This window comes from Microplitis demolitor, chromosome 7 (assembly GCF_026212275.2).
Source record: "Microplitis demolitor isolate Queensland-Clemson2020A chromosome 7, iyMicDemo2.1a, whole genome shotgun sequence".
Lineage (NCBI taxonomy): Eukaryota > Metazoa > Arthropoda > Insecta > Hymenoptera > Braconidae > Microplitis > Microplitis demolitor.
The window spans coordinates 22,421,030-22,440,326 of record NC_068551.1 but is presented as its reverse complement, the minus strand read 5'-3'; the positions used below and the strand labels follow the sequence as shown (position 1 = coordinate 22,440,326).

General features: G+C 33.9%; 1 protein-coding gene across 2 annotated transcripts in view; it reads left to right on the top strand.

Annotated features, from left to right (window-relative positions):
* LOC103571919 (semaphorin-1A) overlaps positions 1–19,297 on the top strand; it is an 86,678-nt gene that overhangs the window by 28,694 nt on the left and 38,687 nt on the right. For both annotated transcript variants that reach the window (XM_008550267.3, XM_008550266.3), the window contains exon 2: positions 4,907–5,099. In XM_008550267.3, coding sequence (XP_008548489.1) covers positions 5,000–5,099 — 100 coding nt within the window. In that variant the 5' untranslated portion in view covers positions 4,907–4,999. The remainder of the gene's footprint in view (positions 1–4,906; positions 5,100–19,297) is intronic.

The window sequence follows — 19,297 nt, the reverse complement described above, 5'->3', positions numbered from 1 at the left end:
TGCTCCTGCTCTTGCTCTCTTGTCTTTTTTTTCAGTCTCTTTACTCTCAGTATCTCTCAAACACAACCACCGCAGACTCTTCTGCAGCAACACCGCTCCTTCATCAGTTGACTTCTTCAGAATAGTATTTGAGAGAACAACCAGAGAGAGAGAGAGAGAGAAAGAGAAAGAGAATATCACGGGAGTAATAAAGAAGAGGACAGAATGCCGGATCCTTATTAAGATAATTCGAGGTAATTTAAAATTCAGTCGGGGCCACTGAATTTCAATAGTTGCCACTACCATTTTCTTTATCTCTGTCCTCTTTTTCTCACACTCTTCCTCACTCCCTCACTCCCCTGACTCTCAACTCATTTTGCTCTCTACCCAATAGGCATTTATACGGTGACATCACAGCGATAAAAACAACCAATTCCCATTTAAAATCGACATACTACTGTTGCTATACATAAATACATAAATAAATATAATACTGGACGTCATAACTATTACGCTCGCATACCAAAAATCTACTCTACAACTGACACAAATTTTTTTCGTTTATGCAACAATGAATCATTTTCTTCATTTTTATCGCGATCATAAATTTTATTTATCGTTATAAATCGTATCCGGTATACGAGAGAAAAATTTTTTTTATCTAATCCAACGAAACAAAAAGTTTTAAATGGCAGAAAATGAAAGAAAAAAAAAATAAAAACGAAATACATTAAAAGTGATGTGACCTTATATACCTAAATATGTCAGAAAATGTGTGAATCGATATATGCGATGGACATCAGCATGAGCAGTGAGAGTAGTATCCATACCATGCCGTGAAGAATAAAATTTTCCATTTTCCAGGGACAATGACTAATGTGTCTCTCATACGTGCACACTTTACTATTATACTACAATAAAAGAAGAAGTAGTAGTAGCAGCAGCAGCAGCAGCATTAGTACTTGGATATTGTATCGAATATACAGAAAACATATATGCATATAACATGTGAGTGAGACTAGATATCATGAAATGTAATGCAACGAGCTCCCACAAGAGCTTCCACTTTTGATCAAACCAATTCTAGATACCAGTGTCTCGTTTTCTGATGTTGATGTTGATGCTCAAGGATGACATTCTCTCTCTATCCATAACAATAATATCTGTTTTATATGTGCGTATTATTGGACGTATAAATATGAATTTATTAAATAAATTGATCATTGTCAAGTACTTATTCATCGATATGTAAATTACAAGCATTATACATCAGTTTTAAATGTAATAATAATAATAATTATTGTTATTACCCTATCATGTATTGTAACATTGAACCAATTATTATTGTTTATGTTTATGTTTATGACAAAGGATGCAAAGTGCAATTTATGTTGGTGTAATATACTATTTTCTAATAATTGAAACGCATATATTATTATTATTATTATTATTATTATTATTATTATTATTATTATTATTATTGTTGTTGATATTAACATTAATATTATAAATGACAATTGGCTATGGAGTGGCGGTTATGTATATGCAATATATTATGTGTTGATGAATCGCACGCGCTGGATGCGTTTTACGTACTAAAATGTTTTTAACTGATTATTATGGGTGTGTGACTTCCGCGGAATAACTCGGTTGAGACCGCGAATCATTAATAATAGCTGCCGGGCGTACCGAGAGAGACCGAAAGCTGATTCGAGTTCAAGTGAGAGAGGTGGATGGAGAAAAAGGAGAGATGCTCGTTACTCGATTTCTATGCTTGAGTCACGTCCGATCATTGTCGATAAAGTCCAGCTGTTGGTGGCGCTATACCCTCTCTCTATCATCAGGATCTCGCTCCCACGCAACCACTATTATAGACTCTATCACGTTTACTACTGCTGTACTCTTCTGTACTATACTATACTGAATTCTTCTATCTTTATTTCTCTGATTGTGAGCGCGACCCAATTGAAACTCCGCACGCTTCCCTAGCAATCGGGGACTGGCTGCATTCGTTCGCTCGCGACGCAAATTACGAACCGAACGAATAAATTTTCTCGATGTAATTTCGCCCCGAGCGGTTTTAACGAAAGCTCTCTGTCTTTCTTTTATCATCATTATTGTTTTTTCTGCTGGTTTTGTTTTTGATTAACGTTTTATAGCCCGAGCTTTTATATTTATGGAGCTTCGTTTCACAGAGGGACCAAAAAAATCAATTTTCAAAAATTCCACGTCAATGTTTCGTTGTTATTTCATTTCATTATTAAAATTTTTCATCCATTTACTTTATATCACATTTATATTTTTTCAATTTTTTTATTTTTAAAAATATATTTTTTTTGTATAAGATAAATGTAAAATATGTTATGTATTTTTTCTTTTTTGTTTTTCAACATATTTCAACAAAAATCGGCGTGTAAATAATTTGAAAAGTTTTTATTATTATTAAATTTTTTTATTTTCACTAGTGACAAGTACAGATAGTATGAGTTTGTGAAAAAAAAGTTGTCACGTTTTTTTATTTTGTAAAAGAGACAACGTTATTTGTATAAAATGTCAGTGGATTTTTTTTTTTCATACGCATTTAATTTAATTCCACCAGCGTGTTAAAAAAAATTTACAATTTTTAAAATAATTCACATGAACGATTGCATTATTTCATCTATTTCATATTTTTTTGTTATTTCTATTTTAAAATTTTTATATTCTGTAGTATGTAATTGAACGAATAAAAAATTTAGTGACTGTAAAATTGATAATTACATTTTAAAAATTGGCAATAACTAAAGCATTGTCTTGGATTAAAAAAAAAAAAAAAGAAAAAGAAAAAAAAATGAATTGAAATTTCCAATTAAAGTTAGTAGAGCAGCGTCGTCAAATTTGTAATTGATGAGTGTATTATCTGTGAAAAATAAAAGTAATAAAAAAAAAACATATTACCAAGATAAATTCAATGTTTGATTTAACCCGTGAAGATTTATCTTCTTTCCGCAAACATTTTCATTCTGATAGAAGCAATTAAGTTGAGTTTGACGTTCAAGTAGCAAACTAAAACTCGTTGGGTCTTCGGGTTGTGTTTGTAAGCTTCTACCATACGAATATTAAGAGAAAGAGAAACAGAGTAAGAGATGATATAAAAGGTGAAGAGATAGGAGATAGAGAAGCTTTAGTTTGGTTACCACTGAGAAAAGCTTCATCGAAAGCCGCACCAAGTTTCCACTTTCTCAACGTCTCGCGTCTCTAAAATGAGATCTACTACACCAGTAGCATAAGATCTTACTTGTACATATATAAAGATATACCTTTTCTCTCTTTCTCTGTCTTGCCCACCTACACATCCACCATCCAACGTATCTACGTGCGAGATTTATCAACGAGGGCACGTTTTATTGGATAAGTGGCCCATTTTCAAATGGCCCCCTTATCGACTGTCTTATCTAACTCGCGACTCTCGATCTCTTCACGACTATTACTTATATACTTATATTTATATGTATAGATATATACCGGAACCAATTTCTGTCTACTCTTTCACTCAACACAATCGAAACTCTTCTTGCGGTCAGGAGTTGACGTACTCAACTTTAAAGTTTCTTCCGCTGATTATTATTATTTTTATTATCAAGACAAAGACCTCAGCTATAATATTATGTTTGTATATAACTTTACAGGATGAGTTAATAATAAGAAGAAAAATAAGTTTATTATTTTTCCATGCACAGAGAAAGTTGTTTGTGACATCAAGAAATTTTTATTCATCCGTCAGATTACACGGAAGAGACGCGGACATATTTCGCAATCGAGTGAAAGTTATTTATTTTTATTGATATTTAAACTTTTAAATTCCCCAAAAAAAATTTAACACTGATGATGAAAAAAAAAAAATAATAAAAAATAAAAGAAACGGTAGAATAAAATGAGATGAAATAAAAAGTATATGAGTTAGAAGATTTATTAAGAGAAGGTAACGTAGAATTCTCGAGTGGAAATTAAAGCAAACGCCGTTGTTACTGTAAACTGTCAGAGAGACAAAGCAATTCAAAGGTATTTAATGCGATCTCCTCGTGGCCCTGCAGAGGCCGAGGCTGCACCAGAGTATGCAGTAGTCGGATAGCTGGATAGCTGGATAGCTGGATAGCTGGGTAGCGTGAGCACTCGCAACAAGAGGTCGAGAAGAGAATTGCCGAGGAGCTTCAGTTGTTTCCAGGCCGGCTGACTTGCGTGACGTTAGATTCAGCTCTTACCTTTTTAGAAGAGGAGCAAATAGTAAAGTACAGAAGTGGAAACTCGGGGGAAGAAGAGAAGGAATTTACCCGAGAGTGTAAGAGAGATGTAACTGGGAAAATCCTCAGAGTGAGTGAAAAATATATTAACAGAGAAAGAGAAACCGTGTCTCTGCATAATGCATGACAACATCAAACCTTCACCTTCTGATTCCTCATTAGCCTTTTATCCTCTTAAACCTGGACAGCTTTAATTTTACACAAGGATACTGTCGTTTACTGTCTTTGTGGTATTCAAGATAGTACACTTTTTAAGCACTTTACCACAGTACTACCCTCCAGCTCCTCCCAACTCGAAAAACTCTCAAACTAAATTCTTTTATTCGTCAAACTCCTGGTCCGCGCTGCGAATAATTCTTACTTTTAATTGAAATAATGAACGACGAGTTGTTGAGGACTCGGGAAAACTAAACTCTCTTGGTACTCCTTGATTTTAAATCTTATTCGTACTCGTTACACTTTTCTCCTCAGCGCCACCAGCAGCTGCAGCTCAAGAGAATAAGTCCTTCCTTTCATTAATCCGACAGAAAACTAAGTAAACTATAATTGATTATAATGGGATTAATTTATTTAATTTATTTAAAAGTTGTTTCGATAAGAGCTTTCTTAATTCATTTATGTTATTTTTTCTTCGTTTAATGTTTCAGGTCTGCCGCAGATCGAAGGGCAGAATGCCGAGCCACGGGTACGACCGCTGATTTATTGAGAGAGCCCAAGGGCTTTAATAAATACTTGAAAGGATGCTCTTTCAATTTAAAATTTGGGCCTTGGTGGGCCTGCTATGTCAGCACGCACTTGCATGGCCTCAAGACCCTGTGCCTCGACTTCATATAAAGCACCGTAAGTTTTTTATTTTTTTTTTTTTCAGGATAAAAATTATTATTTTATAATCGCGTCCCCATTGCGTCTAACCTTTTCTTTTTTCACGTATAAATATGTTTAAATATATTTATTATTTTAATCTATTACAAACATTTGGGAGATTTAGTAGATAATAATTTAAGCCTGATTAAGCTGTTGCTAAAATATTCTAAATAATGTATGTGCTGCTACTTAAATATTTACACAGTGAATTTATGGTGCATTAGGATTAAATTCCACGTTTTCAATACCATCTACCGGCAGAGTTATCGTTTAAATTTAATGCCATTGAAATTCATTAATAATAAATTGCTTTCAAATTTATCTTTAATTACTTAAAATTTAAATCCAAACGCATTTATTACTATTACTTCAAAATTTATGTTTCAGACATTTGATTAAAAAAAAAAAAAAAAAAAAAAAAAAAAAAAAAAAAACAATAATTAAAAATAAAAAATACGATGCTTATAAAACTTTAGTAATTTTTTTATAAAACTTTACCATGCAATTTAATCAGGATAGAATTTTTTCATTGAATTCTTTCAAACAAACTAATTTAATTATTGAAAACTAACAAAACTTTTGAAAACCAAACTGTCATGTAATTATTAGTTTATATTTCTATATTTCAACTCAAATATTATTACTCAGTATAATTAATATTTCGAGTATATACAAACAACTTAAATAATAATAATAATAATAGTAATTTCGTATAAAGTTTATAAGTAATTGAGATGTACAAATATCAAATGGATCTTTTACAGGAAAAATTTAATTAATTTTTTATAAGAAATAAAATCTGTAATAAATTAAAAAGTAACGGTAGACCTTCATTAAACGTTAACGACTAGAAAAAAAAAAAAACAAAAAGTTAAATAAAAAGTCTTTAAATTAAATATATTTAGCCGAAAACCAGCAAACGTTTAACCTAACTTGAGCTGCTAACGAGTCGATACTATATATAAACTCAACAGTACTACTATAAACTCCAATCGAGAGTTTTAGCCTTTAGTTAATTCCATGGTCGTGTACATTCGATTGGCCGGGCAAAGCGTCAACATCGTAACTCTCTCAGGGGCAATCTCGAATTTCTTTTATCGTCAAGAGGCTAATTCGACGAGGGCTCGTTTTATATTTTTTCTCTTTTTTGTACACTCACCCACACATATATCTATATATCTATATATACATACATATATATTCCTCCCCTGGATCGTATACATCCCAGCTGCACAGTGAGACTATACCAGCATGTTGAGGGGAAAAGAATAAAAAGTTAAAATAATAAAAAAAAAAAAAAAAAAAAAAAAAAAAAGAAAAAAAAAGAAGAAAGAAGCGAAGCAGTACAGAAGCAAGCTCACTCTTTCACCGAGTAAATCCCTTTGGAGCTCTACAGGTGTTTCGAATACAGTCGCAACGTTTACCCCTCGGTCCTTTAGCCTAGAATCCTTTGCTGATCATCCTGATAGCTGTGTGCATCTGAAAGTACATATAGGAATAGATCTTGAGTACGACTCGAACAAATCCGTCAAGTTTAAATTTTTATAAGGCAATTTTTCTTGTTCAACTGAAACTTGTTTAACTTGTTATAAAACTTGCACTCTGACAGTCTCTTATTCAATTCCTTTTTGATCGGGTCAATCGTATACACGCAATGGTGCACGACGACACGTGGCATAAAATCGAATGTGCCAACTGACGGAATGTGGGTCGAGAAGTTTGCATTGGAAAACGACGGAAACCTTACCACATTGCACATTCACTTGTGCTTATATATATATATTATATATGTATGTGTCGCGTTCTTAAGCTCGTTAAGCAACTACACGAGACTGGTAGACGAGACAGAGCAATAGAGCAGAGCAAAACTTTCGCAATACTACGCTCTCATACAACTCTCTAGAGGTTATTATTATGTAGGCCCGGTAATCTCCGCTCGTAAACACCTGTCGTTGATTTTAAAACAATCTATACTGTATATATATATATATATATATATATATATATTCTTAACCAACAGCTCGAGTGCCAGCAGTAGCGATGGTCGATTTTACCAGGGAATTTTTCATGAATGGTTAACTAGAGCAAACTTTCCTGCCTTTACTCACTTACTTACTCACCCACTCTTTTGTGATAGTTTCAAGGTAAAGTAAATAAAACTCTAGCTGAATGATTTTCCTGAGCTGATTTTAATTATTATATGATATAATGTATCATACAATGGGTGATCGATACTTTATTTAAAATTAATAGTATATTATTATTTTATATATTTTTGATATAATAAACACCTAAGGGGAGTACGTTATGGTTATGAATCAACGTGCCGTGGAAACCGATGACTCGCCGGTCACTTGATCGTGATAGATCGATCGTTTGTCGGTAGGCAGGCGGGCGGACAGCCATTCAATGCGTGCGTAAGCTACACCGGGACTCTACTCGATTCTACTCGACTCTACTCGACTACCACTACGACGGCGTTCCATTCCGTGACTCGAGCTATAATTTAAGCCAACTCAACGATGATTCATGCAGGGTAATCAGACGTCAGGAGTAAATCGTAGGCAGCCTTGAGTGACGCGAAAATTTTTCATTTCAACAGTAGGATCGATTTCGTGCTCTCTCTGTATATATGTATACATAAAACGATATTATATTGATATATAGTGACGATGATGGTAGAAAGTTTGATGTAGAGAAATAGATGAAACCGTTGGATAGAAAAATGCCGAATATTTCCTCCAGTCGATCGTTTCTCCATTCGAGTTATTCTGTGAAACCGAGTTGGCTTCCAGCTACACCGGCATTAGTATAGCGCCGAGGCACCGCCAGTACCAAAAGAATTGAAGAATAAAAAAATATATAAAAGTTACGGCACGAGTGTCTCTTCCGGCTGTGCGACGCGTGAAATCGACATCGAAGAGTTAAAAGAGGAAAGTTTGCCAGCTAGCAAGTGAAAAAGAATTCACTCGTGACATTTTTTTTCATCCCTGTCTTGTATTATTTTTTCCCTCGCGGATTCTTTTATTAATTGAATTTTCACGTCATGATTCATAAGATTTATTGTTTGTCCTTTTTTAGCTTCATTGTCACTTGATATAGATCGAATTTCAGTAGAGTGGGCGGCGTAGAGTCTTTCTCTGTTGGTTTGTGGGAATCGCGGAGAGCTGGTCGTTAATATTGGCTAATCGGACTGGTTGCTCGACTAAATATCGAGAGACGCGGCCAGAGCAGAACCGAGTTGGGAGGTAATACTGGTTATTGGTACTGGTACTGGTACTGGTGTACTGGTGTACTGGTGGTCCTGATACTGGTGCTGGTGACGGTGGCCGTGGTGACACCGATAGCGAACCACGAGGGACACTAATCTCCGCGTAGCCGTATCCCACGAAAATTTGGAAAGCTGCCAAGTTGCGGCACGCTGGACAAACGATCGGCCAAACGAGCCACGGGTAAACGAAATTTTTTATTTTTTTATCCTGCCAAATACTCGGCTTTTATGCTATCATCATCAGTGCCTGCCTGGTTCTTCTGTATGTATTTGTTTTTGAGAGGATTGGTACTACTACTCTCATTCAATAGCAAAAGAGCTGTATACCAGAGTCTACCAGTATTCCAGTTTAACAGTCCATTGACATTCTATATTTATCCACACAAAATAACGGCTTCGATTGTCAAATTTTTTCTCCGATTGTTTGCTAACTGTCTGGATGCTCGCTTGCTCGTATTCATTTCATATATATATATACAGAAAAATAGTCTGGCTTAGGAAAAATAAAAGAAAGTTGATATGAGGCTTTTCTCACTTGTGAAAAAGTTTTATGTGAAAACTTGCCGATAGCACATTTTATTTTTCTCACAGGTATATCTATATAACAAACTTGAGATTTTATACTAGCAGACTGTTAGCTACACTGTACTGTTAGTGGGTGACTAGCTGGTTGGTTGGCAGAGTAAAGTAGAAGAAGAGACAGGACATAGGTAGCTGTCCATCGAAGCCAAAGAAAAAAGTTGAGAGGACAGAAGGGTGAGAAGCTACTGCTGTCCGCAGAAGAAAAATCGCTGACGTTGCCCGAGGGAGAAGAACACATCACGAAACGAGATAAAAATGTAACAATGTGAAGAAAAAAAAATGAAAAAATGAAACCCTTATACATGTCACATAAAATTATTTAATGGCTACACGGCATTTTTCGTATAATTTCGTATAATTATCTCTGTTGAAGTGCCGGTTAATATGCCAGATGCAAAAGTAAATGAGTAGTCTGCTCTACTACCCAAGTATATTTAATGTATATATAACAGCATTACATCCAGTCTACGGTTTATTTTACTTGGCTCGTTAACACTTGCTCGTTTCCTCTCTCAACGCCTTTATACTTTCCTCGCCCCTATTTTCTTTTCACTGGTTTCCGACCGACACGCGCCCTCTTATCCTTAATGTTCGTGCAAGTTACGCAAACGACCGAAAATATCGGCAAATAATAAAAAGAAATTTTGTTCAAAGCACTCATACATATACTGATCTACACATCTACTTAGTTGCAAATTGTATAGTAAGCTTGCCCATCGAGCATGTACAAGTGCTTTTGCAGAATGTACGCAAGGTGCTCATAAATCAACTAGAGATAAGAGTTTTCCTGTATCCTTTCTTTCCTTTCCAGAACCACCAGAACTACTGCGATTCCTCTCCTCCTCTTTTTCCCTCTCTCCTTCTCTCCTTCTCTGACGTTGTCGTCGACGTATAAACGAGAACACGTCGGAAGTTATCCGATACGCGGATTGGCCACAACCCATTTGGCATGTCGAAATGTCGCGAGCAATTTCTTCCTTCGCGGTGTCATCGACCCCCGGTATATAATTCCGGTAACATTCCGTTATATATATATACATATATATGCACATAAATTCATGTATTATAGATATATATATATTAACTAACAAGTATAGTAGGTACAGCGACGAGGTGATGAGGAGAATGTATAGGCAAAGATACATATATGTATGTATATATATATATATATATGTATAGACTGGATGTGGATTACTTCCAAGTGATTTTCACGGGTGTGCATGAGAGAGATATGAGAAGAGTCCACTAATCTCCGAGCATGTCGAGAAGGTTTGTATACATGATAGGAGGAACTCTGCACCTCCATACAAATACGTGTTCCAATAAATATACGAACATGATGTACACACTAGAGTACTAAGCATCAGAGAGACACAATCACTTGATATACAGACATCCTTTATCTCTTTTCCTCTCTTTGTCCACGCCGTTGTTGATCGTTGTTCGTTATTCGTTCTACTGCGTACTTCAGGGTCTACTAGTATGTAGAGAGTGTAGAGAGGGTAGAGAGGGTGGTGAGTGAGAGAGGATATGATTTTAGAGAGAACGTTGTTCGTTGGACAATGCTTATTGCCACTCGAGGCAAAGTGAATCCCTCTCTCCCTCTCTCCCTGTTAGTACCAACTATTACACTAGGGGCCTAGTACTCGTCGGGTGGTATATTGATCGTACTCGATCCTGATGACGTATTTTCATGTCTCATACACGTCGTCCTTTTACACTAAAATGTGAATGTTATATAGATATACTCTACTTAACTGAAGAGTTAAACATATATCTATATTCTATATCTATATATAACTATCCGACTAACAGGGAGCCGACAATATAAAGACAAAGCTATACGGTTTATTAGTTGATGGTGGTTAATGGGCATTTATAAATTACTAGCCGTGTCATCGGAGGGTTAAGGACCCCAATATCGATTGAATTCGTCTCGATTTCATGCAAGATAACCACCCCAGACCTTTTGTTTCAAAACACTGTGTGCTCTTAATGGGCATGGTGGTTGTCGTTAGTGTACAGACTAGTATACTGGACATTTGTCTTTGTCCACGTGTCGACTCTTCTTCAATTTCAACGTCGGCGAAATTTAATATACCGACGACATTGTAGTGCTATTATAATCTTAAATACTTCGTGGAACCTGAATATAAAGTTATCTCAAATATATTGCTTTATCTTATTTATTGTTATCCAGAGCTAGTATTTATGGACAACAAAGGAAGTTTAATTAACTTTATTTCAGAGACCCCTGAATGAGTTATTTATCATTCTTCTTATTCCGCGTTTAATAATAAATTAGTGACCGATTCACTTTAATTGATATTGATTCTTTTTTTTTTTCTACCGATTATTGCAAGATGACAGATTTGCTTGTAAATATTTTTGCTAACTTATATTTCTTTTTTTATTAAAAATAAATAACGTATTAAAGTTTAAATCTGAGTCAGCGGTTATTTTATTACAATAATATTTCAACGTCTTTCATACTATTGACTTTTTTTAGAAATTTCATAAAAAAATATATATTTGAAGATAAATTTTTTTACCTGCGACCTTTCAGTAAAATTATTTATGTAAATAAAATTTTCCTTCAATTACTATATTAAATAATTCAAGTAAAACTTTTTCATTTCGATAAAAACTAATTTCTTGATATTTTATTTATAGAGTCGTAGGTGCTGACGTGAAAATATATTTTAAAGTAAAGTAAAAAATAACAAAATATTATTGCATTAAAATAATTTTATTTCATATATATCTTGATGGATATTGTAAATTAAAAATTTCGAGTCTAATTTAGTTGCACTTTAGTACTGATTAAATATTTTAATAATTCTTAAAATAAAATACTATGATATGCGCTTGATTAATTAAATCGCCAATTATTTTATTTTTAAATTTGAGAAGAATACATATCAGCTTATTAAATTTCTCAAATAAAGTAAAATAAAAATAAATTTAAAGGTAAATTAATTTATTAACCGTAAAAATTAATAAAAAAAAAAAAAAGTATGTAAAATAGCGGATGTTAAAAATAAAAAAGTAATAAAATCGACTTTTGAATTTAAAATGAAACAGAAGAGTGGAGTAAAATCTCAGTCCGCAGATTGAATCACCGATTGGATGTATAACTTTGCCGTTACGGATGTTCAAGATACATGAGAGAACGGCATTGCTCTCGTGAGGGAGAGTAAAAAGATAGAAGTAAGATAGAAACAACGACGTCGTCGTCCTCGTAGCCGACGAGAGAGACGTTGACCTCGTGTATACGTCGAGGTGTTCTCAGGTCCCCGAGGTCGTAAGATCGTTCGTCCTCGTTTATCCCAGTAGCTTTTCCATCTGATTCTCTCTCCTGGGGGATTCGCATGCTTGTAAGATGCACTTCCGAGGAATATTTTTATTCTTTTTACCCTCTTTTTTCTTTTCTCTTCCTTTTCCTTTTCCTCTTCCTCTTCCTCATCCTCATCCTCATCCTCATTCTCTTGCTCATATCCTCAGACGGCGTTTCTTTTTCCTCCACCAGTAGCTCTTATCCCGGCTCTGGCTTTTACTCGAGAATAAACCATACAACAACATCCCTTGGTGATTGATCCTGTGTCTCAGACATGACATCAACTCACTCTTTTCACTCTATTCATTCTTTTCTCTCTTCTCAATCTTCTCAATCTTCTCAACCCAGTGACGCCTTCGCGAATCACGCGCTCTAGAAAATTGGGCAGCCAAGACGCGTCGTCCGATTGTCCATTCTCCTCTGTTTATTTTTCATACAACACCAGACTCTCTGGCTCCTTTCTGTGAGTAGAGACACACTTGATTGATTCTCCTCAGCAGCAGCCTCTGAATTTTTATTTCATTCGTTCCCTTATTTGACGCACCAATAATTTGTTTTGTTGACAAGGTCGCTTTACCACTTACACTTACACTCTCCACTTTACTCTAGAGAGTCGAAAATTCCATCAGACTTGAGAGTCTTGAGAGTTAAATTATTACCTCATCTGTATACGCCTTCAATTTTATTTATTTAGGTCACCGTACTGTTATTAACTATCATCATAACTTTAATTTTTTAATTATTTAATTATCAACCTAACAGAGCGTAGGATTTCTAATTAATTAATTCAATTTCATTTATTATTTTATTAATTAACTTAAAAATAATATAAAATAACGTTATTTCAAATTAATCATTTATTATTATAAATTCCATTTGTTTAAATTATTTTATGTTGCAATGGGAGCGGTATTTTCATTGCAATTGATGTCCGAGAGTTTAATTTTAATAATTCAAAATTTCATTTTGTCACAGTGTAATTTGTGTTTTATCAAAATCAAATTCGTTGGAAATAATATTTTATATTTAATTATTCTACATTCATTTAAATGTTTACATTTAGTTGTTAAAAAAAGTTTTTTTTTTCTCCCCTTTTAACCTTTTATATAAAATGATTGATTATTTCAATAATTTAATTATCGTATGAATAATTTATGGGAGAAACTGCCCGAGAAAGTTTGGTAATATATTTTTATGTATTTGACAGATGATTTAAAGTTTTGAATTAAAAATAGCCCAGCAGAGCAGAGCAGAGTAGAGTAAAGTAGAGTTGAGTAAAGTAGAATAGAGTATCAAGTGTATAAAGACCAGTAAGGCGTAACATACACTAATTAATTCAATTGACTGAGTGAGTATAACTATCACCAGGAATTTTGTCAGCTAACCCGTCAATTTAGCGGGCACACACCCACACTCAAACTCTAATCTACTTGGTCATTCACACACATAAAATAACAAGATTATGCTTTAATTATATAACCTACAATTCAATAATTAAATATTATCTTAGACATTTTTAAAATATACGATAAATTTTCATCTAATTAACTTATTGAATTTTCTCAAGTAATGTCTCAATAAATTATCCGAGTTAAAGTAACTATTAAAATTTTAGCCAGGAAATATTTAAATCTACAAAAGGACAAAATATTAAGTTTAAGTTATTACAGTTAAAGTGTCTAAGCTATTTGAATAAAGAAAAGGAAGGATGTATAGTAATAATAATAATAATGATAACTTAAAGGTCTCTCGTAATACATAAATATATATGTATATATATATAGATGTTTAACAATTTGCATGGTATTATATATACTTCTCTGAATCAAGTATGGATTATGCTAACGGGATATATGTCACGGTAAATATGCCTTGGATATACAACGTTATTCGCGTGCTAGAAATTGTGTAGGCAAATCTCTGTCTATCGACACAAATATATATACATATATAAATATAATGTCAACGAAGAGGTTAACGACCATATGACAATATTTATTCACATAATAAGTTATAACTATAACTATATATATAAGGTTTACATAACTAAAGACATGTTTACTGTAAAATGTACAAGCTATTGGGACAAGCGTCTAGCGAAATTTACTTTCGACACTTGTTGTCAATTCCGAGTGTGTTTAATTTTTAACATCTATTTTCTATTCCACCGTGGCTCACCGTACACATGGGACCGACGTGGTTAGAGTTGTAGAGGTAGCTTGAAATTGTTGGGCTACCAGTCGGGCTACCAGCACAGCACAGCACAGCACAGCACAGGGAAACCTGACCCCAATGGATGCTATGCTGGAATGACGACGGTTCAGGTCAAGCCCCGTACACTCAATTGACAAGGCGCCCTCACGTCCTCACACCCTCACACCCTCACACCCTACTCACATAACCATCATTAATATATTACGTAATTAATTAATGATTCAAGTATACGATAGCAAGAGAATGTTATTTATATTGAGCATCAGTAGCTCCTCTTATCTGATATATTGTGCTCTGTTTGTTTGTTTATTTATTTATTTATATATTTTTTCCTTGAATTTCTTTACATTTTGCATGAGAGGAAAATTTAGTGGAGACAGTTGTAGTTGGAGAGAAGTAGAGCATGTTGCTCTTGCTTGTTATTGGCTCGGTACAGTAGCTACACAAGTTGACCAAACAATCGACAAAAGGTTCTCGAGTGCTCAATATATAGCAATCCAATGAATCTACATATGTATAATAAATATATCTATATATAAAGAGCGAGAAAGATATCTATATATTCGGTATATTCTATTCAACTCTCCATCACGAAACGAGATTAATCAAACGGTCCCTATCACTGACAGGATTTCGGCGAGTGGTCAATTTTCTCTCGCCGGATAAAATTGTATTTCGTTATTGCGGCAAAGCGATTTTTTTTTTTTCCACGGAAAAAAATTTTTTTTCACTGTTTTTATTCAGTGACATGTAGTGTGAAAATTTTTGATGACTCGTCGACAAGCTGCAGACAGCGAAATTCAGTTATTGTATATATATTTCAACGTTTATTGTTGTATTATCTGGTGAAATACTTATCAGTTAGTTTGAGCTGTGAATTGAGTGATAAGTGTAGCTGATGGATGAGAAATCGAGATCAACGGTTTTATTTATAGAATAACTTTTTTTATTTTTTATTTTTTATTTTTTATTTTTTTTTTTTTCTCACACCTTGTGTCACCTTTTCTCACTGCGCGAGAAATAATCGATTAGACATATATGTACTCAAGAATAAATAGCTTTATCCGCGTACGTATATTTCAGAAACGTGATAATTCAAACGATTTGTCGTCATGACAATCTTCGTCGGTTGTTGCGTTTCGTGGTCGATCCATCATATGAAAATTTCCACTCACACATAAATGCATTCATATATGTACCACGCCTTCCGTTATACTATTTTTTACCTGTCCGCCTCAACTCTATATCTGCAGTCTATTGATTCGCTATTAAAGTGAATAAAAACGAACAATGAGTGCACGATAAAAATAACCTAATATAAAAAGAAGAAAAAAACTGATAATGAACAAAATGCATACGGGGTTCAATTAAAAAATAAAATAATATATTTTTTTAGAAAATAAACTTTGTTATTTCTTTATGATGATTATTAAAAAATTACAATTTGTTTTTATTTTTTAAATATTTCATTTTATGACAGTACTTGTAAAAGTTTAATAGCGTGCGTATACAAAGTTATTATTATAATTAATTTCGATAAAATGAATTGTCAAAAGAAAGTTTCAACAGCTCGTTACGCTCGTCAACCTTTTGCAAGTACAGCAGTGGCATTTAGATTTTCAGTTTCATATATATCTATATATATATATATATAATAATAATAAATACATACATACGGATACAAATTGCGAGATATTCTGCGTTTGCAGTTCCTGTATTATGGAAGTAAAGAGCCCTGAGGGTTCGCTGACTACGCGACTAACTTTTTTATTATTATTATTTTTTTTTTTTTTACCATCGTTGCAATTTAATATTACCTACGCCTCAACTTAATATACGTATTGTGCAGTGGTTGTATATATTCCAGACGTACACACCGAGTTCTATAGCATTTTGAGCTTTTGAACGTACTAGTATTTGCACTGGTGTTGAATCGTAATTATCATTTCCACATGAGCATCTGTCTAATCAGTAAATACTTATTGCTTTTTTTAAATTAATTTTTTATACCTAATTAAAATATATGTATATAAAAAGAATAAATAAATAACGCAGCTCTAAAGATAAAAATATCCATCCCTTTTATAATTTTTTTATCATAAAAACTCAGAACGTGATTCATATATTCGTTCGTATTTATAACCCGGCTACTCTGGCCACAAAAAAAATATTTTTATGAAACTGCGTATAATCCATCCAGAGTTTATTTTTATTCCCCAGTTACAGTAAGAATTTAAAAATTTAACTTATAAATCGATGAAATGGTTGAAAAGAAAAATATATTTTTGTCTGCAGTTTTCTAACCACTCAAGATTTAAATATGAACATGAACATGGCAGGTGGGTTTCTCAAACATATTTATAAACCGAGAAATGTCATTTCGTTCATGAACACGAGAGAATGACAAACTTAAATTTATTAAGACAAGTTACTACTTAATCTAAAATTAGCTTTTTAAAATTTTTCTCCACTATTTATTAAATATTCGATAAAAATAAAATATGAAATTAATTAAATTTAAAAAATTTTTAATTAAAACGGACTGATATTGATTTGGTCAATTTGATAATGCAAAATTTAATAACCGTACACATCAGAGATGTATCATCGCGGAGTATGATGCACACACATCTAACTTTATAATTTAATATGTAGATGCAATAAGCTCTGATGGTTCCTGTACAAGATTTACAGTTCTACATATGTATATAGTTCTATATAGACATATATATACGTGCATATGAAATATTCATAAATTCAAAGGAACGAGAAGCTCTTGTTAATTCATTTAATGCGACTGTTGATACTTATAAAAAAAAAAAAAATAAAAAAATAAACATCTCTCTTGCTTTTTTCCAATAAATTAATCAATCTATTTATAATTTATCAATCAACAGACAATTCGAGTATTAAATCAGTGAAAAGTCAAGTGCTAAATGAATTACAATTGTGAGGGAAATTTTAAAACATTCACCAGTGAGTAGTTTTGTGCCCACATCAATGGCGTATCATAAACTTTAATCTCTCTGATCTACTAAACTCAAATTGAAAATTGCCAGTCACATTATGCGAATGAATGAGGATATACCATTATTATCATTATAAAATACAAGCATCAAGCATCACCACCAATACCACCGATGACACTGCTGTTGTATACTAAAGTGTACATATAAGAGCAATACAACTAAACTGTACAGGATTCATAGTAGAGGTCTCATAAATGCTATGCAAATTTTCCGGGCTGTGGTTTAGATCACATTTGTATGAGTAAGATACACCAGAGAAAGAACCAATGTGTGACTAGACCTAAACTACTACATACATACTATATACTAAATCTTTAGCTATTACTCTATTGTAGTAGTAGTAGTAGTAGTAGTAGTAGTAGTAGTAGTAGTGGAGAATGTGGAAAAAGGATGACGACGACAAAGAGAACGAATAGAGTATATTCTCGACGGTAAAGTGTCGCCGCTTATATTCCACGGGACATGCACAACTCGCGTGTCTCCCTTATCACTCTGTAAGATAGCTTGCACTTTGCATACGTGGCATAATTCAACGCCAAAGCCTCCACCCTTACTACCATCTCCACCTCAACCGTATCTAACCATTTATATATATGTATATGTATAGGAATATACCTTAATCTTACTATATATGGTGGTTTCTATATCTCTCAGAGGATATCTTTGTCTCACTAATTCTGTAGTTGTCCTGGTAGTCGTGGCAAGCAGGATGACGATGGTTCTCGTCGATACCAAGTAGTCCAAGTCAAGTCGAGTCATTTGCTATACTCATCCTTCTAAGCCGGAAATTCCTGTCTCTCAGTGACTCTCGTTCGATCTAACTGGACATTTAACGACTCAAACTTGTCTTCCAAGATACGACAAAACTTTAACGTCAACTGCTACATGTACACATGTATATATATATGTATAGATGGATGGATGGATGGATGGATGTATGTATATATACGTAGTTAAGGTTAAGTCTCAGAGAGTGTTACGGAACAGCAAGTTCACGAGTGAGAATCACGAAACCGGAAATTCTCGAGTTGCTGTTAAGTGCCGCGGGATTCAGTAAAGATGTTTCGATGATTCCCCAACGTTAGAAGATTGTTCTAAACGATATATAGTATATATTAAGTGAGAATACAAGTCTAAAGTCGAGAAGAACAAGAAGAAGAGAATGAAGAAAAAAGAGAGACCATCAGAAGAGTTTGAGAGTTTGGTTTGTAAAGCCCATCGTGCGTCACGATTCGCTGACAAATTAAATCACGCCTCAAGGTATTAACGATAAGATTTTCAGCCCACGCGTTAGTTCAGTTCAGGTAGACATATATAAATATATATATATTTTACAAATCGTCGGCATTAGCCACACAGACATACACTCACTGAAGCACCATTATCATTATCATCATCATCATCATTATTATTATCGTTAGATAGATATTACATTAGAAAGATAGACAGTCCAAGGGCGTGCCTCACGCCTCGGGTTTCATGAATGAGATATAAAAATGCCGGGTCAACTGGTACCAGTTGACTCTGATAATTGGCAATGGCGACTTTATAGACGGAGTAGAGCAGTTGTAAAGAAGAGAGAGTGATGAACGGGACGAGGGATCAAGAGGGCAAAATGAAGCAACATTAGCTAGTTAGTCCATTACGAGTCATCTTGCCCCGGTATCATTTTTTTTTCCTTCCCTCTTCCTCCATCACCACCACCACCACTACCACCACCATCATCATCATCATCCTCTTC